The following is a 26490-nucleotide window of genomic DNA, read 5'->3' on the forward strand; positions in this document are numbered from 1 at the left end:
GAGCGATTTGACGAGAGGAGAGTTGAGAGAGAAACACAGCTGCTGCTGCTGTAGCCTCAACGCGAGACTGATCAGTCATTCAGACTGATGCGTCTAGCGTTGAGGATGCTGCTGTGAGCGACTTCTACTTTCACTTTGGAAACAGGCGAGTTAAATTCACAGTTGAAGACTTGTACTCAATTTGGGTTGAAAACAGGAAAGAACGTGAAGTTTCTTCTTTGTCTTAAAAGTGTTCGCAACAAAAGAACTGACTTTTCATGCACGGGGGACGCCCAGGCGACATTAAACAAGCACTCCCAGTGCAGAGAAGCACTAGAGCGGAAGAGGGGGAGGGGAGGCTTCTCTGAGTCTGAACTGGGCGCGCTCGTTTAATGCCGCCGGCGCATCCCCCACGCGTCACGGTGAGTGGACTTGGTGTTTTTTATTATTAAAACGTCACAAATTTGTGTCAGCCGCTAGAAATTTCAATACAAACTCGCCAAGGGGAAATCGCGCAATTCGAGTGAATAGGTTGATTAGTGAAAAAATGTGTTTTTCGTTTTTTTTTATAATTACACAAATGAGAGTATGGACTATCCATCCCACATAAAATTGAGTTGTTTTATAACCAGTAAATAGGTATATTTAGCGATTTAAAAAAATCAAGATTTGCAGTCTTGAGTGCCTAGCTGAGGTGGGGAGGGGACGCATGCAAATCCGCCTCAGACTTAGGCCAGACTTAGGCATAGATCAGTTTTAAACGGTGCATGTGTGTGAACTTACTTTCTATCAAACTCTCTGTAGGCATCTCGTAGCCAGCTGAGAGACGGCTTGTTTTCACTGGTCAGCCCATGATGGAAATAGATGAGCGTGTAGTCACTTTCAACATACTGGTCCAATGTTGATTTCAGATACCTGCCCAACAACAACAACAACATGAACAGGGAGCAAGTCATTTAATTTCACTTTGACTCTAATATAAGATGAGTGCTTGGTCCTAGTCATGGCTTTAATATACCAGAAGTGAGAGACAGCTGAAACTGTTATTTTGTACATGGAGACTTTATCAATGGAAAATAGTATTTGGATGAGCAAATGACAAACTGCAGTACTCGATGCACAGTACTTCATGCATTCAGATAGATATGTCTACGAACTATTGACCACCACTGTTTTCCCCTCACTATGTGTCAAGAGGGCTTCCATAAGACATTAACATACAGGGTTAATGTGGAGTCGCTAGACCGAACACAGGAGAGGCTAGTGCAGCGACCAGGACACACAGCCTACCCTTGTCTAGGTTCCCACCCGCAGACACGGCCAATTGTGTCTGTAGGGACGGCTCGACGCCCGACCAGAATAGATAGGGCTATGCAATAAAATCGATACGGCAATATATCGCGATACTTTTTTCCGCAATACTGTATGGATATTTCAGAAAAATATCATGATATATCGCCATATCGATTTTTTTTGCACAGCCGTGTGTTCAGTGACACAATAAGAATACTTTTTATTTCAGTGCGTTCAGTAAGACACTCAACAACACTCAGTAGTTTTGACTCAATTTGTCCACTAAGTTATTAATATAAAGTGATGTACATATTATGACACTACCTGTGTGGTGCACAGCGTGTTGAACTTTTAGCTCTATTTTTTTTAATTTCCAGTAGATTATGTAGAGTATTGCAATATATCGCAATATGTATTGTATCGCAATGCATCGTGATACAATCGTATCGCGACCCATGTATCGTGATACGTATCGTATCGTGAGGTCCTTGCCAATACCCGGCCCTGGGAATAGACCACTACACCACCCGGGCTCCCCATAGAGCACATTTTGAACAAACAATTATGGAATTTACACTGGTGGGTCATCAAACTGCCTAACTTCAATGAGGAGAAGTCTCCAGCGGTTTGCTGCTCTCCTGGGGGCATCATGATTCAATTGACTCCTTCAGCCCGAGATCTGAGCATGAGATGTTCTGGGTATGAATGCCTACTTCCTCCACCTTAAATCAAACTGAAGCATGCTGTACCCTTGTCAGGCATGGAGAAACCATACCGTTGTCATGCAGGGAGAAGCCAGAAACAGGCTGGCACTTACATCAAGAGTTTATGATGGTCCAGCTCGTGGTGCGGGGGCATCCTGCAGGCATTGAACACGATCACCTTTCTGCCAAAGTTATCATCACCTACAGACAACAGAGACAGAGAGAGCGAGAGAGACGTTAAACACTACCAACATTAAACTAATTACCGTAAATTCCGGACTATAAGACGCACCGGTCTATAAGCCGCGGGACCAAAATTGACTATTTTTTTCTTCTATAAGCCGCACCGGTCTATAAGCCGCGGGTGTTTTGATGTTTAATTACCATATGAAAGGGTTCGTGCACAGAGAGGAATGTCGGGAAAGAGATGGCTGTTTTGGGGAAGCTCCCATTTATTAACATTTCAACAAAACAAAACAAAAGTCAGGTCACTAATCCCCAGACAAAATCACACAACAATAGGCTATATGTGCAGCAAACCTGTAACCAGAGAAGTCAAGTCACTAATCCTCGTCTTCCTCTTCTTCCTGCGTACTGAAACCACCAAAGTCCTCATCTTCAGTGTCGGAAACGAACAGGTTCAGGGTGGCTTCGTCAACCACTCTCCTCTCTCCTTCATTGTCACTCAAAACCAACGAACTCCTCTTCATCACTGTCGGCATCGAACAGCCTCTGAAGCCTCTGACGGCCCTCAGCGCCAGCTGTGGCGGCGTCATCCTCTTCATCCCGCAGCAGTCCAGCGTTTTGGAACCCGTTGGTGATTGTGGATGTTTTCACACTCCTATAATATTCCGTGATCTTCCTTTGTGTGAATTCGCCGAAGTTTGTGATTTTCTCCTGGTAGTCGGGAGGGAGTTGTTCAGTAGTTCTCCCCCGGACGGACAGTCCCTTTCGTCTCATGAATCGGAAGCACCAAGATGGCCCACCTCTGAAATGTTCAATTTTCATCTCGGTGGCGACTGTTTTGGCCTTCAGTCGGATCTGCACCGTGGAAACGCCTCGGCCGTCTGCTCTCTGGGTCAACACCCAGTCCTCAAGGGAATCTTCAAGTTCCGGCCATCTGCTTTTGTGGCCTCTGAAGGACTTTTTTGTCTTATTACACTGAGACAGTTCCTCCTGCTGCTTCTTCCAACGTCTCACCATTGACTCATCGATGCCCAGGGTACGCGCTGCTGCTCTGTTTGTTTCTTTTAGTGCGAGTTCGACTGCTTTCAGCTTGAAAGCTGCGTCGTGTGAATTTCTGCGTACCTTCCCCATGGTAAGTGAGAGAGAGACTGCTCGTCTTGTTGTGATTCCGGGCTGATGAACTTTGCTTACCGTAATTACCATATGTAAGGGTTCACGCACAGAGGGGATTGTTGGCTGTTTGAGGAAGCTCCCATTTACCGTATTACCGTAACATTTCAACAAAACAACATAACACAACACCTTTGTTTATTTCGACAGTGCACACAGTGTCCGCGGTGTGGTGAAAAGAGGGCAACAGAGGAAATTAAAACAGAAGTGGATTTATAGGTAGAAAGAGTGCTAAAAAAGAGAGATTTTATTTGTATTTGAAATTTTTTTTCTGAAAAAATCCATAGATAAGCCGCACCGTTATATAAGCCGCAGGGGCCAAAAAACGGGAAAAAAGCCGCGGCTTATAGTCCGGAATTTACGGTAGTATTATGACAGCCGCGCCAATTTCTACAAACGAAGACGTTTTGTTCCAAAGTGATTGGAAATTGCCTAGCATGAATTTAACGTCCATCAGTCTTCAGTCATCTTCACCCACTCACCTACAAAACAGTTATCTTCACCCACTCACCTACAAAACCGTTATCTTCACCCACTCACCTACAAAACAGTTATCTTCACCCACTCACCTACAAAACAGTTATCTTCACCCACACTCGCCTACAAAACAGTTATCTTCACCCACTCGCCTACAAAACAGTTATCTTCACCCACTCACCTACAAAACAGTTATCTTCACCCACTCACCTACAAAACCGTTATCTTCACCCACTCACCTACAAAACAGTTATCTTCACCCACTCACCTACAAAACAGTTATCTTCACCCACTCACCTACAAAACAGTTATCTTCACCCACTCACCTACAAAACAGTTATCTTCACCCACTCACCTACAAGTTATCTTCACCCACTCACAAAACGGTTATCTTCACCCACTCACCTACAAAACAGTTATCTTCACCCACTCACCTACAAAACAGTTATCTTCACCCACACTCGCCTACAAAACAGTTATCTTCACCCACACTCGCCTACAAAACAGTTATCTTCACCCACTCACCTACAAAACAGTTATCTTCACCCACTCACCTACAAAACAGTTATCTTCACCCACACTCGCCTACAAAACAGTTATCTTCACCCACTCACCTACAAAACAGTTATCTTCACCCACTCACCTACAAAACAGTTATCTTCACCCACTCACCTACAAAACAGTTATCTTCACCCACTCACCTACAAAACAGTTATCTTCACCCACACTCACCTACAAAACAGTTATCTTCACCCACTCACCTACAAAACGGTTATCTTCACCCACTCACCTACAAAACAGTTATGTGGTTGAAAATCATCTGTATTTTTGAGTTTTGGTGTTATCATTTCAGTTAAAAAAAATGCAATCTGCCACACACACTGCTCATGCTACTAAACTGTGTTTGTATCAGTCTATCACCAATAAAAACACATATCAAAAAGAAAATCATCTGTATTTTTGGGAACATGGGTGATGGATTGTGTTTTGGACTGGAAGTCTGGAACCCTTTAAATCATCACTATTTTATCACAGATCAAAGCAGCTTTCAACACGCAGATCTTCACCACTTGATCTTTAATTAGAAAGATAAAGTCATAAAGTAAAGTCATACACTGTAACAACTAGAATGAACACTACACATGCTCATTTGTAAACAGCCTCTCAGAGCCAATCACAGACTCTGCTATTTCACATACACCCAGGTTGTCCCACCTACATTAATTAACACTTTATACTGGCTGTATTTGAGACTTTTTTGACGAGAATTTATCATTTTTATTGGGTGGGGGGAAAAAGGACATATCTCCCATGACTAGTCAACGAGTAATCGATGACTACTAAAATTCAGCAGTCATGAATGCCTACCTTGAAAATCTAGTATTGATAAAACACACGCAGACACACCCACATGGGATAACATCAAAGAGATAGGGGCAGTCGCAGCAGACACACCCACATGGGATAACATCAAAGAGATAGGGGCAGTCGCAGCAGAGAAACATGAGACAACAATGGTCACAAGGCTTTGGACGGGTCGACTCACCGGTCACTTCGATGATCTGGTGCCTGGCTATGTCATAGAAGGGGTCGTCCCAGGACAGATGAGGGGAGCCAGCAGCTAGACGCTGGGAGATGTCCGTCTCTGAACACACACACACAAGCATGCACACACACACACGCACGCACGCACACGCACACACACACACACACACACACACACACACACACACACACACACAGATTCTGAAATATATATACATATTGATAACACAATATCATAGTACTTGCACTGCTAAGAAATGATGGAATTTCATAAAACACATATTCAAAGTCATTAGCTCCAACTGTCAAGTCAATTTCACGTGTGTGTGTGTGTGTGTGTGTGTGTGTGTGTGTGTGTGTGTGTGTGTGTGTGTGTGTGTGCGTGTGCGTGTGTGCGTGTGCGTGAGAGAGTGTGTGGGTATATGTGTGTGTGCGTGCGTGTGAGAAGCCTTCTTACCTGACTTGGTGATGGCATGATCAGGAGGCCACTGCTGGTCCTCCAGCGGGGACAGTTTGAGGTGATCTAACTGTGGGGTGGGGTCTTCACCCAAATCTACTAACAGGTCTGAAGACATCACACAAACTGCACGGTGATGCTACAGGAGCACACACACACACACACACACGCACGCACACGCACACACACACACACACACACTCAGAGATGAGGTCTCCACAGAGTAGCAGCCAGAGTTCTGTAATGAGACAGAGATGATGCAGGTTACACACACTGATTTGGGGAATCAAACAGCAAAACCAAGAGACAGAATGAAAATCAACTATGTACTTAATGCAACTGATGGAAAAGCTCTTGAGGAAATGAAATATGATCGGTAAGCATAAACACAGCTCATTGCTTTTCCTGTTTGTTAGAATTGACTTAATTGCACAGTGCCAAAAAAAACATTATGAATTTTCCAAGACTCACTTCCTGTAGAAACCAGTGTTGAAGTGAGGCACGAGTGACTCATTCTAGTCAGAGATGATATGAGTATGTGTGTAATGCCATGTGTTTAGTCACAGTTAAAAATACAGTAGCAAATGAATCCAATAAGACGAATCAGTGTGAAATCACAGCAACAAAAAACTGCTGGATAACGTCGGTAGTGTTGCATCGGCGCCAAATAAATTGCATTGGTAAGAACTGAAGGCTAATAGGTCGCTCCATTGCAACATTACTCTGCCTCTCATTGGCTGTCATGGTTCTGTGCTGTTGTCCCATTGGCGCAAGAAGATGAGTCTGGCCTCCAGCCCGGCCCGCCCACAGTGATTTTCAGAAATTACAAAGAGCATGGGCCAATCAGGGACCTGTCTCGTCGCTGACTACATAACCGCCCGATCAGGGACGCCGTGGGTAATTATTGCAAAATGGGCGCGTTTCAGGCTGTCAGGCTGAAAAGCGTCCCATTTTTGTGCTGCTGCTGTACTGGATTAAAGTCATTCAAACTTTATTGTGAGTGCTGCCATTTCACCTGATATACACAAGCATAATAAGCAGTGTAGGCTTATAATATGATCCAGCAGTTGAAACGGTGGTCAGCCTCAGGCGATCATGTCTACTGGCCTATTAGGCCTGATTGCTCGGAGCATGCCTGGTTTTACATGGACACTGCATGACTGAGAAGATTACCCAGTGTGACTTCTTCCTGGCCGCCGTCCGCCGCTCCACGAGAAGCAGCATGCAAACTACAAGACAGTCAGGGAAGCTGCATGCAAACTACATGAGAGTCAGGGAAGCTGCATGCAAACTACAAGACAGTCAGGGAAGCTGCATGCAAACTACATGAGAGTCAGGGAAGCTGCATGCAAACTACAAGACAGTCAAGGAAGCTGCATGCAAACTACAAGACAGTCAGGGAAGCTGCATGCAAACTACATGAGAGTCAGGGAAGCTGCATGCAAACTACATGAGAGTCAGGGAAGCTGCATGCAAACTACAAGACAGTCAAGGAAGCTGCATGCAAACTACAAGACAGTCAGGGAAGCTGCATGCAAACTACAAGACAGTCAGGGAAGCTGCATGCAAACTACATGACAGTCAAGGAAGCTGCATGCAAACTACAAGAGTTAGGAAAGCTGCATGCAAACTACATGACAGTCAGGGAAGCTGCATGCAAAAACTAAATGAGTCAGGGAAGCTGCATGCAAACTACATGACAGTCAGGGAAGCTGCATGCAAAAACTAAATGAGTCAGGGAAGCTATATGCAAACTACATGAGAGTCAGGGAAGCTGCATGCAAACTACATGAGAGTCAGGGAAGCTGCATGCAAACTACATGAGAGTCAGGGAAGCTGCATGCAAAAACTAAATGAGTCAGGGAAGCTATATGCAAACTACATGAGAGTCAGGGAAGCTGCATGCAAAAACTAAATGAGTCAGGGAAGCTGCATGCAAAAACTAAATGAGTCAGGGAAGCTATATGCAAACTACATGAGAGTCAGGGAAGCTGCATGCAAACTACATGAGAGTCAGGGAAGCTGCATGCAAACTACATGAGTCAGGGAAGCTGCATGCAAAAACTAAATGAGTCAGGGAAGCTATATGCAAACTACATGAGAGTCAGTGAAGCTGCATGCAAAAACTAAATGAGTCAGGGAAGCTGCATGCAAAAACTAAATGAGTCAGGGAAGCTATATGCAAACTACATGAGAGTCAGGGAAGCTGCATGCAAAAACTAAATGACAGTCAGGGAAGCTATATGCAAACTACATGAGAGTCAGGGAAGCTGCATGCAAACTACATGAGAGTCAGGGAAGCTATATGCAAACTACATGAGAGTCAGGGAAGCTGCATGCAAAAACTAAATGACAGTCAGGGAAGCTATATGCAAACTACATGAGAGTCAGGGAAGCTGCATGCAAAAACTAAATGACAGTCAGGGAAGCTATATGCAAACTACATGACAGTCAGGGAAGCTGCATGCAAAAACTAAATGACAGTCAGGGAAGCTATATGCAAACTACATGAGAGTCAGGGAAGCTGCATGCAAACTACATGAGAGTCAGGGAAGCTGCATGCAAACTACATGAGAGTCAGGGAAGCTGCATGCAAAAACTAAATGAGTCAGGGAAGCTGCATGCAAAAACTAAATGACAGTCAGGGAAGCTATATGCAAACTACCGTAAATTCCGGACTATAAGCCGCGGCTTTTTCCCCGTTTTTTGGCCCTGCGGCTTATATAACGGTGCGGCTTTTCTATGGATTTTTTCAGAAAATAAATAAATAAAAAAAATAAAATCTCTCTTTTTTAGCACTCTTTCTAACTATAAATCCACTTCTGTTTTAATTTCCTCTCTTGCCCTCTTTTCACCACACCGCGGACACTGTGTGCACTGTAAAAATAAACAAAGGTGGTGTTGTGTTATGTTGTTTTGTTGAAATGTTACGGTAATACGGTAAATGGGAGCTTCCTCAAACAGCCATCTCTTTCCCGACAATCCCCTCTGTGCGTGAACCCTTACATATGGTAATTACGGTAAGCAAACGGCCACTCGGTGACCTCCAAAATCGATGGATTTTACAGGTTACACAGCTTCATCAGCACATTTTATGTGCATTGCTTTGCTGCTTGTTTTTTCGATTATTTTTTTGTAAAGCACCTTGAATTGCCTTTGTGTATGAAAGACTTGACATCATTGGCGGAAACACATGATGACGCCGGCACAGCTGGGCGCCTTCAGAGGCTGTTCGATTCCGACACCGACAGTGACGAAGAGGAGTTCCTTGGTTTTGAGAGTGACAACGAAGGAGAGAGGAGAGTGGTTGACGAAGCCACCCTGAACCTGTTCGTTTCCGACACTGAAGTTGAGGACTTTGCTGGTTTCAGTACGGAGGAAGAAGAGGAAGACGAGGATTAGTGACTTGACTTTGACTCTGTTTACAGCCGTTTGCTGCACCTTCACCTAAAAGATGAAGACAAGGATTACGGTACCTGGTTTGATTGTTGACAGCACCTTATCCTTTTGAGGATTGTTATATTATTGTTTTCCAGTTAATTTGTTTACTGCACCTTACCTTAACCTTTTGAGAATTGTTTTATTGTTTACAGCACATTATCCTTTTGAGGATTGTTTTATTGTTTACAGCACATTATCCTTTTGAGGATTGTTTTATTATTATTATTATTGTTTTATTTTTTATATTTATTTTGTTGAAATGTTAATAAATGGGAGCTTCTTATAGTAGCCTACCGTAATGCTGATTTTGTTGAAATGTTAATAAATGGGAGCTTCCCCAAACAGCCATCTCTTTCCCGACATTCCTCTCTGTGCACAAACCCTTACATATGGTAATTAAACATCAAAACACCCGCGGCTTATAGTCCGGTGCGGCTTATATATGTAAAAAACAGTCAATTTTGCTGCTGCGGCTTATATACCGGTGCGCCTTATAGTCCGGAATTTACGGTACATGAGAGTCAGGGAAGCTGCATGCAAACTACATGACAGTCAGGGAAGCTGCATGTCTTCCGAAGACAGCAGCGATACCACACAAACTGCTGAGAAAATAGACTTCTGACACTCAAAATATATCTGTGTCCCATTTCCTGGTTTTTGAAATTAAAATGGACATTTCCAGGAATTCAGAACTTTTGATTTCAGCATTTCTTTTTAATATAAAAGATAATGAATGCTCAAATTAAGTGCAATTATTGCCATTTATTTTTAGCCTGAGTAGAGGCAGTTTGGACATGGCGCACAATTTGCCTTTTTCAACCGTTTTTATTCAACATGGTAAAAAATGGAAATCAACCAAGAGTACAAATTTGTTTATGCAGGCAGCTATTTGCAGCATTAGTTATAAAAGCATAATTTACATATTTACATCATGTGGAGACTGGAGAGTAGAGTAAATGTTTACACAGCTGTTGCCAGGCAGCTATCACCAAGTATAAACTGGGCTGGGCTGGGGGCTTGTTGACCTTCGACCTTCTGATCTAATCCATTGGTCTTGTGATAACTGCACAGTCCAATTTCCCATTCTTAAATATGCTAGCAACATTTGTCAAATAGTTCAAAACCCATCTACAAGGGCTGTACAGTCATGTCATTTGTTTTAATTTGTTTCATTTAATTTATACTTTTAGTTTCATTACATTGTATCGCTGTTGTATTAAATCCTGAACGTATTGAACTGAATCATATTGTGTCCACAACCATTTAGCTCAGTGTCCACAACCCACATATATTTGGTTTTGCTGTCATAGAGGAGTAAAGAAACCAGAAAATATTCACATTGAAGAAGCTGGAATCAGAGAATGTTTCTTTTCTTTAAAAAATAATAATCCCCAAATTAATCTATTATCAAAACAGTTGCGGATTAATTGAATAGTTGCCAACTTATCAATTAATCATTGCAGCAGAGCCTCATGGTTTTTCAATCTAGATGATTATTTACTGTGTTCTCTGCAAATGATACTAAGCTGGCTTTCTGCTCGATCTCCCTATTGGGGAAAGTAACTGTGACAATCTTGCCTTTAATTCTGCCATAAAACATTATGAAGGAAAGAATTAGACGCAGTATTCTGCCTCTGTCCCTCTCAGTGCTGCAGCATCATTCCATTCCAAACACCAAAACACACCTGCCTCAGCATTCCCATGCCACTGATGAAAGAATTACCGTAAATTCCGGACTATAAGCCGCACCGGCAAAGTTGACTATTTTTTTCTTATATAAGCCGCACCGGACTATAAGCCGCGGGTGTTTTAATGGTATTTTTTTTTTTGTGTTTTAATGTTTAATTACCATATGTAAGGGTTCATGCACAGAGGGGATTGTAGAGGAAGCTCCCATTTATTAACATTTCAACAAAACAACATAACACAACACCACCTGTGTTGTTTTTTACAGTGCACACAGTGTCATACAGTGTCATACAGTGTGGTGAAAAGAGGGCAAGAGAGGAAATTAAAACTTATTATAGTTATATAGGATTTATAGTTAGAAAGAGTGCTAAAAAAGAGAGATTTTTTTTTTTTTTTTTGAAAAAATCCATAGATAAGCCGCACCGTTATATAAGCCGCAGGGGCCAAAAAAGGCCAAAAAACGGGAAAAAAGGTGCGGCTTATAGTCCGGAATTTACGGTACATTATATAGCAGTGAAGTCTGAGGATCACGAACAAGATCTTCGAAGCTGGGACAAGCATTTGAAACATTCGAGAGCACGCACAGTCGCACACAAAAAGTCCATACATGCATTCTGGGGTACTAACAAATATTCCAAATAATAAATGCACATCCATTCATACTAGTAGTAAATCTCCACACATGCAGAATCAAATGTAACCTCATAATGTGTTGTAAATGGCGTGACAAACGAAGGCAACACCAGGGCAAACCAGGCACAACTTTAGGAAGTGGATTTCAAAGAAAGCATGAAGTAAGAGAGGGTAACGTTATTTGATGGTAATGTGGGAATTAAGGTTAAACTGGGCTTAACTTAGCTGAAAAAAGCTAATTATGAACATATTTGGTCACAATTTAACAGGCAATACACAAAGGCAGACCAGCAAACTGACCATAGTGACTGATCCTAATCCTTGCAGTTAAGAGTCAGCACAGCAGCTGGGTTTGCATCCAAAGCATTTTTATGTGAATTATTATGATTAATTGAATCAGCAAATCTGATTTTTTTTTTCTCTGCGTCTGATTGGCCTACCCGTAATGTTTTGCCCTAACCTTACCCAATCGTCAAGTCTTCATGCCTAAACCAACCAATCATCACTCCTCATTCCTAAACCCAACCCAATCAGAGGCAGAGTAGTGCGGGTCTTGCTGCAAGGATAATAAAAACAAGGATGAGACAACACTTCACTTGTTGTCCGTAGTGCTTTATCGTCTACACAGGCACACTTGACATTAGGGCTGTGAATCTTCACTGGCCTCACGATTCGATTCGATTACAATTCAGAGGGCTACGATTCGATTTGATTACGATTATCGATGCATCTTAAATCGATGCATCACTTTTTTTCCCAATACATGATTTATTTTTTCTCACTTTCTTTTTTCTCCCTGTGTGGCTACTTTTAAAATAAAAGTGCATTTGGAATTGCATTGTATTAAGATCCAAAAAAACAACTGCATGTACTTCCATTATATTTTATTCGATTATTTAAAATAAAAAGAATAAAAAAATAAAAAATGTAATAATCGATTGACATTTGTGAATCGATGCAGAATCGTGCACGTCCGCATCGCGATGCATCTTATAATCGATGACACCCCTACTTGACATAATATGACATTGTCTTCTCCTGTTTTATTCCGAACTGCAGCAGAAATCTCCAGTCCACTGCTGCGTGATTTGCTCATGGATTTTCTCTGGGGAGTAGTGTGTAGCGTTTGTTGGACGATACGTCGCTACTTGGTCTATAAATAGCTGAACTACTGAAAACGCGAATTGATTCAAAAGGAGCGACGCTACCACCAAGCTACTGAGACATGTAATGAGGCACTGACATTTGCAGCCAAAGACTATCTGTACAATATCTGTCACCCACGACCTCCCAGCAACAAAACAACACAATAGAAGATGCAGGTCGACGCTGAAGTGAGACCGCTAACAGCAGAGAAGGATAAATATTTGAAGAGGGAAAGTCTAGGCTCTCTGGACTTGACGGTCCTGATCACAGTCCTTCCAATCCAGACCTAACCCTGATGAAGAGCCCACTAGAGGCGCGGGTCATCCCACACATTTGGCATGGCGGTGCGCTGTGGGATCCTTTTTTCAATGTGGGAAGTGTGTGTGCCTTGGCACAAAACAAGTTTGAAGAACACTGGGCTACATAACAACAACGCTTGTTCAGATTTGAGAGAGAGGGAGATAAGCGGACATTAAAAGCACTAGGATGCAACCACAAGGTCATTACATAATGTATGAGGCTATGGATAAGTGCAGTGAAGAAAGCAAAACTAACATACAGGATATACATACAACAATTCCATATACAACCCATAAAACCACGGTAAAGATGATCTAGGCAACTTCACACCTTGGCTGCACCCAAAGGTTTGTTTTTTTTACGAGAATCTCAAGGATTACCACTTAATTATCAGGTTCAATTAGTCACTTCCAGACAGTGCACCAAGAATATTTCCCCGGCCACCACTGGCTGTACTCAATACCACTATTTAATTTGGGCAGATGGGGTGAACTTCCAGCATCTAATGGCCCATTTCCACCGCTGGTATCAACGCGGCCCCGCACAGCTCGTCTCGCTTTTTTGTCTCATTCCACCGATCAAAAACGTGGACAGCCAGGGTTGAGTCGGGGTTGAGTCGTGCTGCTTTTGGTCCCTGCTCTGTTGAGGGGGGGGGGGGGGGGGAGTTGCCTCAAGCAGCCATAGTGACAGAGAGAGAAAACGGCAGCATAATGTGATCGCTTCAAATTAATGATTACCTCCCACGCCTCGCTTCCTCTTCTCCCTCGCCTCTCTCACACGTTAAATACTTCCACACTTCCTGTTTTCTTCTACTCTTACTCTCTCTCCAACCCCCCCCCCCCCCCCCCCCCCCCCCCCCGACTGTGTCTGCCCTCCTCCCCAAGTGATGTTATGCTTGGTGACAGCAGGCATGTTGCTTTAAATAAATATCTCCACTAACCAACAGAGACACAGTCAGGCTATTTTGCTGCTGCCCAAATGAATGCACAGATAGTGGAAAACAACTGTTAGCACAGAGTCAGCCGTTCAGTCAGCAACCACAACGCTATCAAGACGCTCATTTGACAGAATTCTGGATGTGGCGTGTGTGTGTGCGCGTGTGTGTGCGTGTGTGCGTGTGTGTGTGTGTGTGTGTGTGTGTGCGTGGACACACGGCTCCCTCCCACACTCATCTCTAATGGGGGATTGCTATTGTCTATCTTATGTTCCTTCCTGCCCACACTCCTGCTTTGTTCACACAGCATTATGGGAAGGGCCATATGATTTCCACAAAACGGGGGGGGAACGGAATCATGGAATTAATTTGGTAATAAAATTGTAATCAACTGTAAAACATGGAATATTGCAGAATTTTCAATAATCTGGCTGAAATTGATAGAAGTAGGCCTAATGCTCAAAATCAAAAGTAGATCTAATTATTGTAGTAACCTCAATTATTTCATAATTGTAAAATAGGCAGAGAGAAATGATTCAGTTTTCGATTGGGGTGTTTTGAGAGGGGGGGGGGGGGGGTCGGCCTTGCGTGGGACCCTTACTGCACCTCACAACTAAAGTTTTCACCTTGAGAAACATGTCGAAGAGGCAGTCTGAGAGCGCCAAGTCGTCGAAAAAAGAAAAAAGATCGCTCCTAACTTAAAAGTAAAATTAAAAGAATTCAGAGAAAAATAAAATGGAATTTGGAAAAATAAAACGGACTTTCATATGGCTCTACATTAGGGTTGAGCAGTATCCAATGTTGTATACCTTTTGTATACCATGCCTGAAATTTTACCACGGTATAGACCAAATCAGCGGGAAAGTTTACATTTACTCCCGGTTACCCCTGGTTCCGGTTACCTCCACACATCATAATGGCGGTGAACGGCACAAACTGACGTGTTGAAGACAAAAACAGACAAAGAAGACAAAAATGGTTTGTTCGTGTTGTGTTGTTGGGTGTCCAGTGACCATAAAGAGCGGGTCAAGATTTGGATTATTCAGAATTCCCTCTGCAAAGGGCAAACATGAGCAAAGAGAACTCTGGATTCGGCGACACAGGCTAAGTTACTACAGCTACAACATCCGGGTTCCGAGCTGTATCCGAGCGGCACAGGCTACAACGTGGCGTCAGTCTGTAACGTAACGTTAACGAGTCTGCAAAAAAACAGCAAGTTTGACAGTTGTAAACAAACGTTATTAGCTAGCTAACACTACATAAAACAAACACAGAGGAAAGGCTAGATACGTCGGACAAGCATGTTTACCAACCGTTTGAACATTTAAATTGAAAGTGGTCGGCCGAAAACAACGAGAGGGTTTGACAGCATTTATTTGACAACACGCAAATTTAAACCTGCCGCCTTCCCGAAGTGGTACCCGGAAGTAAATGTTGTTTACATGGTGACGTCACGGTGATTTGGTCTATACGGTATTACCGTCTGATTAAAAATCACATCAAAAGTCACATGGCTTGGAGGGAGCCGCCAATTCCAAATGGTGAATTTATATAATCGCTGCTAAATCATTTCCCGCCACAAGGTGGCTGCAGTGCACTTATGCTCACAAGTGAATGATGAAGCTACAGCATTAGTTGCACGTACACGTTTGTGACAGTTAGCATATGCATGAGCGACACTGTCAGTACTGGTTAGTGAAGGCTGTCTGTACATTGCTAGCTGCTAGCCATTAGCTGCAGATTGCTAGCTGACAGCAACACGACCGGCTGCACGTTGTTTTGCTAATTATCCCTTCTGACACCCGCGCGCGCACACACACACACACACACACACACACACACACACACACACACACACACACACACACCCCGAGAGAGAGAGAGAGAGAGAGAGAGAGATGTGAGTTTTCTGTATTCCTGTGTCTCGTCGCTCAGGAGAAGCTGCCACATGATGCACGATTATTGTCGCTTGACTCTTTAAGGTCGTCTTTTTTTAGGTTATTTATTTGACAAATTACACACTGTTTACAAAAAGTTCTGTCGTCACTTTCATAGCATCTTCAATCACACAGACAGCGGTGCTGGACAAACGCACTGGCATTTATTATATGCGCACATTGCACAGCAGAATGTTTTTTATGACGGTAATGAAACGTATACCTTTGCTGTTTTCAAATACCCAGCAGGTATAATAAGCTTTTACCTCATTACCGCCAAACCCTACACATCATGTTAGGCAGTTTAGGTCAATGCGGAGGTAAAGCTCTTCAGGCCAGCGGACATACTACACGACTTGTAGGCCATGATGTCATGATGACAGATGGTCTTTAGCATAATAAATAGCGTGTGTGATGTAATGATGACGATGATGTAATGATGATGATGATGATGCAATAATGACAGATGGTCTTTAGCATGTGTGAGTGTAGTGTGAGCAACTGCTCAAGTCTGAACGGAGGCAAGGCAACAACCAATGAGAGTTGAGCACCAGAGAGGAAGTGTTTTCACAACATTTGGATGTTGCGTGGGGTTAGAGAAGAAGTGTTGCCCAAATCCAACACGTCGTCAAGCGTGTGTGTTCCTCAAATCCAGCTGTGTGTCAAATGTGCATGTTGCCAAGTGTCTGCCAGTCTTTAAGTGTGTGATGATGCCCACTTGGAATGAACCAATTAACTTCGGATATATTCGAACACATTGAGGGGCAATTCAAGTTCGTTGGAACTTTATTTTTGGAAAAAGTGACCGCTCTACTTGGTATATGCAGAGACACTACATTCTACATTAACCCATTGATACCTGATGCAGCATTTGCGTGTATATCCCTCATTTGTGTGCGTATCCCTTTAAGACCGCGAACGGTCTTAAAGGGATACACACACAAATGCTGCATTAGGTATCAATGGGTTAAAAACCACAAAGCAGCGATTCATTAACAATCAATCCATCTAAGCCATTTCTGGAAAAAAGCGTGTATAATGTATAATGGGAATATGGGACGGGAGTCTATGAGAATTCTACTGAGTGTGACTTCAGTTAACTGTGTTTGCCATACGCACTGTTATTTATAGCAGCCCGGCACAAATGGATGCTTATGGGTCTTTCACACAGTGGTTGCGTCAACACTAGAAAGACCTACAGCGGTCATTTTGACTTTTTTGAAATGCATAATGCGCAATAACTTTGTTGAATTAAAAAATACAACAATGCTGCTGGTGCCTGACTTTTCCTAAAAGTGTCTGTATTGTCATTTAAAATAGTTTTTATATGAATTACACAAAAGGCAAAGAAAACATAATTTTGACCTAGAAAGACCATTGATTGACTTTATTGAATTTCCCCCGGGTTCTAGACCAATTTTTTTAGTCTATATTTTCCCATTTTGGTGTTGTTTTGTCTTTTTAACACATTGAGTGCCAGCCATTTTTTCAATCCTGTAGGTAAGTTGTGCCAGGTTTTTTTTTTAGGATTCTGGCTCATTTTACAAGAGCCGAGGATTATTTTCTGTTAAGAATTCGTGAACACCAATCATCTAAAAATAACTAATAGAATGTGTGCTTTCTCTGTCTAAAAGAGTTAGTTTGCAGAGTTAGTAGTTATGTAGATATTAGCCGTTGAGTACAGCATGGTTTCAGAGATTTTCAGAGAGTTTGGAGATAAATGGATTTTTAGAACCACCTCACGTGCCTGTGATTATGGGTGCCCTTGTCTCCCACTCTGTGCGCTCTCTCTCTCTCTCTCTCTCTCCTCTCTCTCTCTCTCTCTCTCTCTCTCTCTCTCTGTGCTCCTCTCCGAGAGAGAGAGAGAGAGAGAGAGAGAGAGAGAGAGAGAGAGAGAGAGAGAGAGTGTGTGTGTGTCTCCAAACTCCTCCCTCCGTCTGTGCTGCGCAGTGCTCTGCTGCTGGGAGTTTGAGCAGCGACTCTCCCTGGCAGCGAGTGTGGATAGGTCTCACTGTCTCTTGGGTTTGAGAGCCCCGATGAACCCCCGTGCGACTCTAGGCTTTATGCTGCTCACCCAGTCCATTTCTGGAACCCCCCACCGCAGCAGCGCGAAGCGTCCCCGCCTACAGTATGAGAATGAGGCTCGTTCGTTTCTGACTGTAAAATCGCCAAGCCATTTCCGCGGGAGGCGGCTGCTTTTGGTCCACGGGTCCCGTGGCTGTGGCTTTGTCTCTGTCTCTGTCTGGAGAGAACTGTCGCCACTTAGTGGTCGGTAAAATAGATTATACACATTCTCTTGCTCCAATAGTGATATAGAAGACGTAAAAGTTGTTGATTGATGTCCCACCGTCAAAAAAAAAAAATGTTTATGTAAGACGAGATATCTCGGCTCTGGCACTCAAGCGTTGGATTATGTAAGACGAGATATCTCGGCTATGGCACTTAACGTGTTAAAATATATCTTAACACAATAAATGCATTAACCTGTCAATTGTCACCACCACCATACAGTCACTCTGTCACCCACCATACAGTCACTCTGTCACCCACCACCATACAGTCACTCTGTCACCCACCATACACTCACTCTGTCACCCACCATACAGTCATTCTGTCACCCACCATACAGTCACTCTGTCACCCACCACCATACAGTCACTCTGTCACCCACCATACACTCACTCTGTCACCCACCATACAGTCACTCTGTCACCCACCACCATACAGTCACTCTGTCACCCACCATACAGTCACTCTGTTACCCACCATACAGTCACTCTGTTACCCACCATACAGTCACTCTGTCACCCACCATACAGTCACTCTGTCACCCACCATACAGTCACTCTGTTACCCACCATACAGTCACTCTGTCACCCACCATACAGTCACTCTGTCACCCACCATACACTCACTCTGTCACCCACCATACAGTCACTCTGTCACCCACCACCATACAGTCACTCTGTCACCCACCATACAGTCACTCTGTCACCCAGCTATCCCTCTAATCAATGAGCCGATCAGTCAGCTCACCAGTTTCCTCAAGGATTACTTTGACAACACTGGTGCAGTGCAGCATCCACCGGCCACAGCACCTGTCTGTAGGTCACATCACCTGTCTGTAGGTCACAGCACCACCTGTCTGTAGGTCACAGCACCACCTGTCTGTAGGTCACAGCACCACCTGTCTGTAGGTCACAGCACCACCTGTCTGTAGGTCACAGCACCTGTCTGTAGGTCACAGCACCTGTCTGTAGGTCACAGCACCACCTGTCTGTAGGTCACAGCACCTGTCTGTAGGTCACAGCACCTGTCTGTAGGTCACAGCACCACCTGTCTGTAGGTCACAGCACCTGTCTGTAGGTCACAGCACCTGTCTGTAGGTCACAGCACCTGTCTGTAGGTCACAGCACCACCTGTCTGAAGGTCACAGCACCTGTCTGTAGGTCACAGCACCTGTCTGTAGGTCTCAGCACCTGTCTGTAGGTCACAGCACTTGTCTGTAGGTCACATCACCTGTCTGTAGGTCACAGCACCTGTCTGTAGGTCACAGCACCTGTCTGTAGGTCTCAGCACCTGTCTGTACGTCTCAGCACCTGTCTGTAGGCCACAGCACCTGTCTGTAGGTCACAGCACCACCTGTCTGTAGGTCACAGCACCTGTCTGTAGGTCTCAGCACCTGTATGTAGGCCACAGCACCTGTCTGTAGGTCACAGCACCACCTGTCTGTAGGTCACAGCACCACCTGTCTGTAGGCCACAGCACCTGTCTGTAGGTCACAGCACCTGTCTGTAGGCCACAGCACCTGTCTGTAGGTCACAGCACCTGTCTGTAGGTCACAGCACCACCTGTCTGTAGGCCACAGCACCTGTCTGTAGGTCACAGCACCTGTCTGTAGGCCACAGCACATGTCTGTAGGTCACAGCACCTGTCTGTAGGTCACAGCACCTGTCTGTAGGCCACAGCACATGTCTGTAGGTCACAGCACCTGTCTGTAGGTCACAGCACCTGTCTGTAGGTCACAGCACCTGTCTGTAGGTCACAGCACCTGTCTGTAGGTCACAGCACATGTCTGTAGGTCACAGCACGTGTCTGTAGGTCACAGCACCTGTCTGTAGGTGTGTATGTTTGAGTAAACCATGCTCTGCTGCTTTTGGAGGCTGTGCAGTGTCTACTCTACATAATGTGTGAGGAAACAGTTTGCTGCAGAATGAATCCAATGGTAAAACAGCCTGCCCCCTCCCTCCTCTCTCACACTCTGCCCCCTCCCTCCTCTCTCTCACCCTGCCCCCTCCCTCCTCTCTCTCACCCTGCCCCCTCCGTCCTCTCTCTCACACCCTACCCCCTCTCTCACACTCTGCCCCCTCCCTCCTCTCTCACCCTGCCCCCTCCCTCCTCTCTCTCACCCTGCCCCCTCCCTCCTCTCTCTCACACCCTGCCCCCTCCCTCTCACCCTGCCCCCTCCCTCCTCTCTCTCACACCCTGCCTCCTCTCTCTCACCCTGCCCCCTCCCTCCTCTCTCTCACCCTGCCCCCTCCCTCCTCTCTCTCACACTCTGCCCCCTCCATCCTCTCTCTCACCCTGCCCCCTCCCTCCTCTCTCTCTCACACCCTGCCCCCTCCCTCCTCTCTCACCCTGCCCCCTCCCTTCTCTCTCACCCTGCCTCCTCCCTCCTTTCTATCAGAGCAGAGCAGCCGACAGAGGAGAAAGGAAGCTTAGTGATTTTTCTTTGCTCCAGGGGGTTGGGGGGGGGGGCGTCAGTTCCTCAGAAAACGACACTGCAGAAAAACCCGGGAAATTATTCTAATCCTGTTAGCACAGAGCTCAACAAGCAGGGGTGACGTGCGGCTGTTCATTGACAACACACTATGATCACTAGCATTTCCATGACATCATTACACACACACACACACTGCTATTGCACAGTTCACTTCACACTATTCTCTTTACGGCATTTGTGCTAAACAGTGTTACAGTATGCCAACTGGATGCTGTAGGCTTCAAACTGAAGGTCATGAGTCCACACAGTATGTGCCATAGCCCAGCAGTGAGCTACCTGGACACAGCAGCTGTAACACCGCGTTTTGTCTAGAACTTCACATGTGGCAGCCTTCTAAAGAGTACAAGTAAGCGGTGCTGAAGTAAGCGGTGCAGGTTTTGCGCAGGTAAAACTCTATACTCCCCCCCCCCCCCTCTCTGGCACTGTGTGTCGTGCGTGTTTCACCGTAGGCCTGGGTGATAAATCAATAAGCAGTATATATCGGCGATAGACAATTCATCAATAGAATAAAGAAATAGTTCAATATATATCGATATGTCCCTTGATAATGGAGCGTGTTACGAGTGACACACAAGCAGCCAATCAGACAAACCCTAAAGTTCCCAACCGACCCTATCTGTTACACAGCTGCAGCACTCAATTTGTGTGTTTTTGTGTTAGCATTAATATGATTATCTGTGTGGCCTTGATAAATAAGCGGGTTCAAAATAAAGTGGTTACATTCAACCTTTTTTCTCATGGTCTTTATTGGAAATAGGTAATTAAAAATGATCAATAATTATAATTTTTTTGGCTATATCGCCCAGCCCTATTTCAGCAAGCCGTGGCACTTTGTGTCACCACTCTGCTTCCTTGTAGAGGCGCGGGGGGTGGGGTGCGAGCGGGGGAGGAGGAGATTAGGCTAAATCTCGTGCACAAATCAAATAAACAACAAACAAACAAATAAACAAGGCAACAGTAAATATTAATAATATGCCGTCCCAGAAGAACGACACAATCCCCCTCTGGGCCAGTCAGTGACAGATATGTCACCTTGTTTTGAGCTGTAATTGTAGCGCCACCATTGGGCCAATGAGTGTAATTTTGAAAACGTTGATACGCGGGTGGCGTGATGCATCATTCACCCAAGTTGTATCCAAAATAAATCAGTGTTGTATGAGATATAGTGTCTGAAAAATACACTGTATCTCATATGTAGGGCTGGGTTAAAAAATCGATTCTCCGATTTTTAATTGATTTTTATTTTAATCCTTTGATAATCGATTCATATGTCCAGAGATCGATTTTTTTCATTTTTTTTCATTAACATAAGCTATTCACCTTATGTAGCCACGCCCATTTGACCTGGTTGTGTGGTCGTTCGACGACTTCCGGCAAAAAAAAGAAGAAAAAGAATTGGCTGGCTGCTCCAATATAATCTAACTCTGAATTAACTAACACTTTAGCCAATTGTATGTAACATACCAAATAAAAGCAAACGGCAATGTCTAAGAATGCAACGCCATGTAACTGGCTCGTTAATTCTCGCATTCCAGGGAATTACGTTAACGTCTGCGGGTCTTATAGACGTAAGTGGCTCGCGCTGCCTCGGAGGAGAGAAAACCTTCTGAAGCTTTCTTTGTTGGAGTCCAGGTATGTTTTACAAGAAAGTGCTCGTCATTGTTGACGATAACGTTATCTGACCTGGCTAACAGTGGATACTCGCTTGCTTGCTGTGTACCGAGCTCAAAGTAGTAGGCTACGTTCTTTGTTTTACACCCTGCGCTGTCCGCTACAAAAACAACTCTCTTCTTCATGACGTTCTTTCATATTTTGCGCCGTGACCGCCGGAAGTGTTAATAGGACCCGGAAGAATTTGGCCCACTGTAAGGTCTGAACATAAGGTGAATAATATAGGCTGTGTGTGGTAGTTGAAACATAGTTTCAAGTTGATGTTTATTTATGTTTGTAGTTGAAAGAAAAACATAAATACTGTAGGCTACATAAATTGAAATGTTTGATCATTAATATCTACTTTTAGAAATTATATAGGCTGAAATCAAATCACTGTGCATAATTGTGAAAGTGTCTTTATTGACAGATGAAAAGGCTGTTATTTACCCTTTGTCACCACCTGGTGAGTAAATATATGTGTAACTAAAACCATTAAAATTGACAACCGGTCCGCAACTTTTTTCCCCATGTATCTACCGGTCCTTAGCGCAAAAAAAGGTTGGGAACCCCTGTGTTACATAACTGGACAGTCATGTAATTCAGGTTACAGCTCAAAAAACATGTTTTAGTATCACTAACCAAATCGATATTGAAATTAATCTAATCGGAATCGAATCGGGATTAATCGACTCGGAACCTTGTGAATCGGAATCGAATCGATTCTTGAAATTTGAACCAATACCCAGCCCTACTCATATGGGGTAGGAGGGGAGGGACAATCCAAAGATCTAACAATCAACAAGACATATAGCATTTTGTTTTGTGCTTAGGCCTCAGTAGTTTTGATTCAGTGCAGGGCAGCATATTGACTCTTCATTTAGAAAACATGAACTAGTATTACAAGAAGCTCTAGTTAGAAATTTGTGCCAGCACCTTAAAATGTTAAAGCCACACTGAGCGGTTGAAACAGGATGTTAGGGCAGGACGTAATGCAGGGAGGGACTGTTCAAAAGTGGGCGGGTTTAGTCGTAATAAACATTAAGACTGTGGTGAACCATGGTGTCTCTGGAAAAGGAAACGGGGTGTTTGGGTGTGAATTTGAAACACCAAAATACACTGGCTGTTCTCAACAAGCAAGACATGATCTTCAAATTCACACTGTTTACATGCGTGTTTTCAATACAAAATTTGTTTATCATACAAACTTGTTTTTATACAGATCATATCGACATCTCGGTTATCAGCCATAACAGCAATGTTAATATCAGTTATCGTCCCTACCATAGCAACAATGCACAGAACTACTGTTATCAGATGCAACAGCATGTGTGGTATTAACCATTATGAATTCCAATAGCATCACATAGGCCTACTCTGATTTTATGCCTAAAGTTGACTGAGTGCATATTGTGCATGATATTTGGTCTGAGTATTACTTTGCGGCATAACCATTATTTTACAATGCGTGAGGATCTTCTGATAGATTCTGCATACCATACATTATGGCACAGATATTTAAATGAAATGTCCACTTTCAAAATTACTTCATAATATTGTAGGCCACCGCCCACCACGGTGTGTTTTGGTGGAAAAATATTGTGATAGTAGGGTGAATATATTATGATATATTGCAATAACAGCTGCTCAATGGATTCCGATTTGATCAGTGACACCTATTCGTCTAAAAATGCATCAAGTAATGTTTTACAACGTGCATGTTTGAAGATAAGCAGGGACACAATAATCTGCTGGATTTTTGAATGGAGTTCGTCGGAGCGTAACGTTAGCTGAAATCCGGAGAGGCCACGTCCTGAACTGACAAACTGTTGCAAGCTATACGGCAGCAAGCGTTATATCTGGGTGCAATTAACTTACCAGCTACAGTGTTAAATGTCATTTTAAATGTATTGTTGCTATTCTGCGTTGAAATTCACCCTTGAACCATATCGCCGCAATCAATGTTAGCACCGAACATTAGCCTCATGACACCGTGCGACAAAAGCACACTTCTCGCTCGAACGCCGCGCTTCAGAGTTGATTGTGCGATCCAAATTGTAGTAGTCAAGTTATGGTATGGTTATTTACCTTGGTGTAATATCTCTGAGGACGTCTTGTGTGTCTATCGTTGACTTGATCTGTGTGTTGTTGACAGCAATCTGCGTCAAACGCCGCCTTCTTCTTCTTTTGGTTTTAATGGCGGTTGGCAAACCGCTTTCGGGTGCATTACCGCCACCCACTGATCTGGAGTGTGGACTAAAATCTACCCTCTCTCTATACACACACACAGCAAATACTATCAAACGATAAACACAATAACATATAATTAAATTAAAAAGGAACCAAATAACCAATACAATTTTCTCAGTCTATTCATTAAACTTGTTGATATTAACGACTCCAGAAGAAGAAACCTTCTTCTTCTTCTATGGTGTTTTACGGCCGTTGGCATCCTTTAAATTGCATTACTGCCTCCTCCTGGATTTATCCACCCACTGTTTCCCTAATCTATTACACTTACAGTCTTGTAATCCAGTCTCTGATCAACAGTTTCCGCACCTCCACTGATCCCACACCCTGGCCTCCACTCGTCCCAGCCTCTGCAGTCCAGTCATCATAGTCCTTCTCTTCCTCTCATACTGTCTCCTTTTCCTGCCACGGATTAATGGCCAGTTGGATGCTTTCCTATTCCATTCAAGTTGCTGTGACCAATCTACTTATTAATATTTGTTCTTTCCTAAATTAGTTCCACTATTCCACTTCATTTTGTATAATCATGCAAATCTCTCCGTTTTGTTGTATTATCCCAATGCTGTTGTTGCCACCGTTTGATTATTTTCCTCCAAACTATACTTTCCCCCTCTGATTTTGAACGTTTGATATTAATGTCCACATGTTATCTCCTAACCGCCTGAGATTCCTGAGTGTGCTGGTACCCACATGAACTTTATGATTTTCCCCTGCCTGAGTCTGACTAACCTTGAATTAGTAAACAACTGCTCATCATCATATCATAAATCTTGGTGATTGCTGCCTGATCCAGTTTTATTGTGTCAAACACCACTTATGGTTATTGGTTTTCAAAATAAAATGATGCATTATGCCCTGCCTTATGTATCTGTCACAAAAGAAAATCCACCCTATACTAGGGTTGGGTACCGAAACAAGGTACCAATATGGTACCGGTACTTTAACAACCAATTAAAGTATCGAATTGTAACGCAGATTTACAGCAGGTGCCTCATTTAGGTGCCATGCACGAGCTGCTGAGTGAAATATCCTCCCTCCGGTGCTCCGAAATGGGCGCTGCACGCACCTTCACTAACATTCTAGGGCATAACACATAACATTTTTGTTTTAAATCCTCTTTACAGCCTCTTTAAATAAAAAATAGGTTTAAATATGCTTTAACTTTTTTTTTAAGTAGCCTACCATTTCAGGCACCGTTTAGGCACCAGTACCGTTTTAGAAGTATCGTTTTAGCACCAGTATCGAAAAATATGAAACGATACCCATCCCTACCTACTGTATGACCCAAACACACTTTAACAGTGGCCTGTTTAAAACAGCTATTGGAGACGCGTCGCATTTCTGGCTCTTTTCTTTGGCGTTTGGTGGTGTTACTATTTTAATATTCCACACACCAGGCTAGATAAATAACCAAACACAGTCCCTCAGATTCAAAGAGCGAGGTTTCTAGAGCCACCGTTTCACACGGAGGTTCAACATGATAGAGAAGTAGCTATTTTTCTCTCTCTCTTTTTTCATGCTCGTTCCACCCGGCCTCTTTCTTTCTGCCAGAAAGAGATGATGCAGACGCAGAACAGAGGAATCGCCATACAACTCTTCAAACATCTTTCATTGCATTTTTATTTGTGTTAAAAGGGTGTTGGTTGCTATGTAGTCTCGGTTTCCAGACGTTTGGTGAGCGGCGCCAACAGCGCCACCTAACCACCAAACGTCTGGGAATTTCATTGTCAAAATCTGTCTCTTCGAGCCCGGCGAGAACGGCCGGCAGCAGACACACCTACATTTATTATTAGAATTTTATTTGGTAGCGGCAATGCAACGTTTCATAGTTCCAATATAGAGCAAGACACTGATGTGCTGCAAAGAGAGTTTATACCTGTTGTTTATTTTACAATCATTTTTCGTAGGCTCTTTTT

The 26490-nt window shown here is 43.6% G+C and overlaps 1 protein-coding gene across 1 annotated transcript in view; it reads right to left on the reverse strand.

Annotated features, from left to right (window-relative positions):
- The window catches only part of arhgap1 (Rho GTPase activating protein 1), a 38505-nt gene extending 14017 nt beyond the window's left edge, over positions 1 to 24488 (reverse strand). Inside the window, exons 1-5 of the mRNA XM_083634049.1 lie at positions 24413 to 24488; positions 5812 to 6049; positions 5356 to 5454; positions 2090 to 2177; positions 763 to 894 (exon numbers count right to left, since the gene is read on the reverse strand). Coding sequence (XP_083490175.1) covers positions 763 to 894; positions 2090 to 2177; positions 5356 to 5454; positions 5812 to 5929 — 437 coding nt within the window. The 5' untranslated portion in view covers positions 5930 to 6049; positions 24413 to 24488. The remainder of the gene's footprint in view (positions 1 to 762; positions 895 to 2089; positions 2178 to 5355; positions 5455 to 5811; positions 6050 to 24412) is intronic.
- Between the last annotated feature and the right edge of the window lie 2002 nt (positions 24489 to 26490).

This window comes from Poromitra crassiceps, assembly GCF_964638095.1.
Source record: "Poromitra crassiceps genome assembly, chromosome: 3".
Lineage (NCBI taxonomy): Eukaryota > Metazoa > Chordata > Actinopteri > Beryciformes > Melamphaidae > Poromitra > Poromitra crassiceps.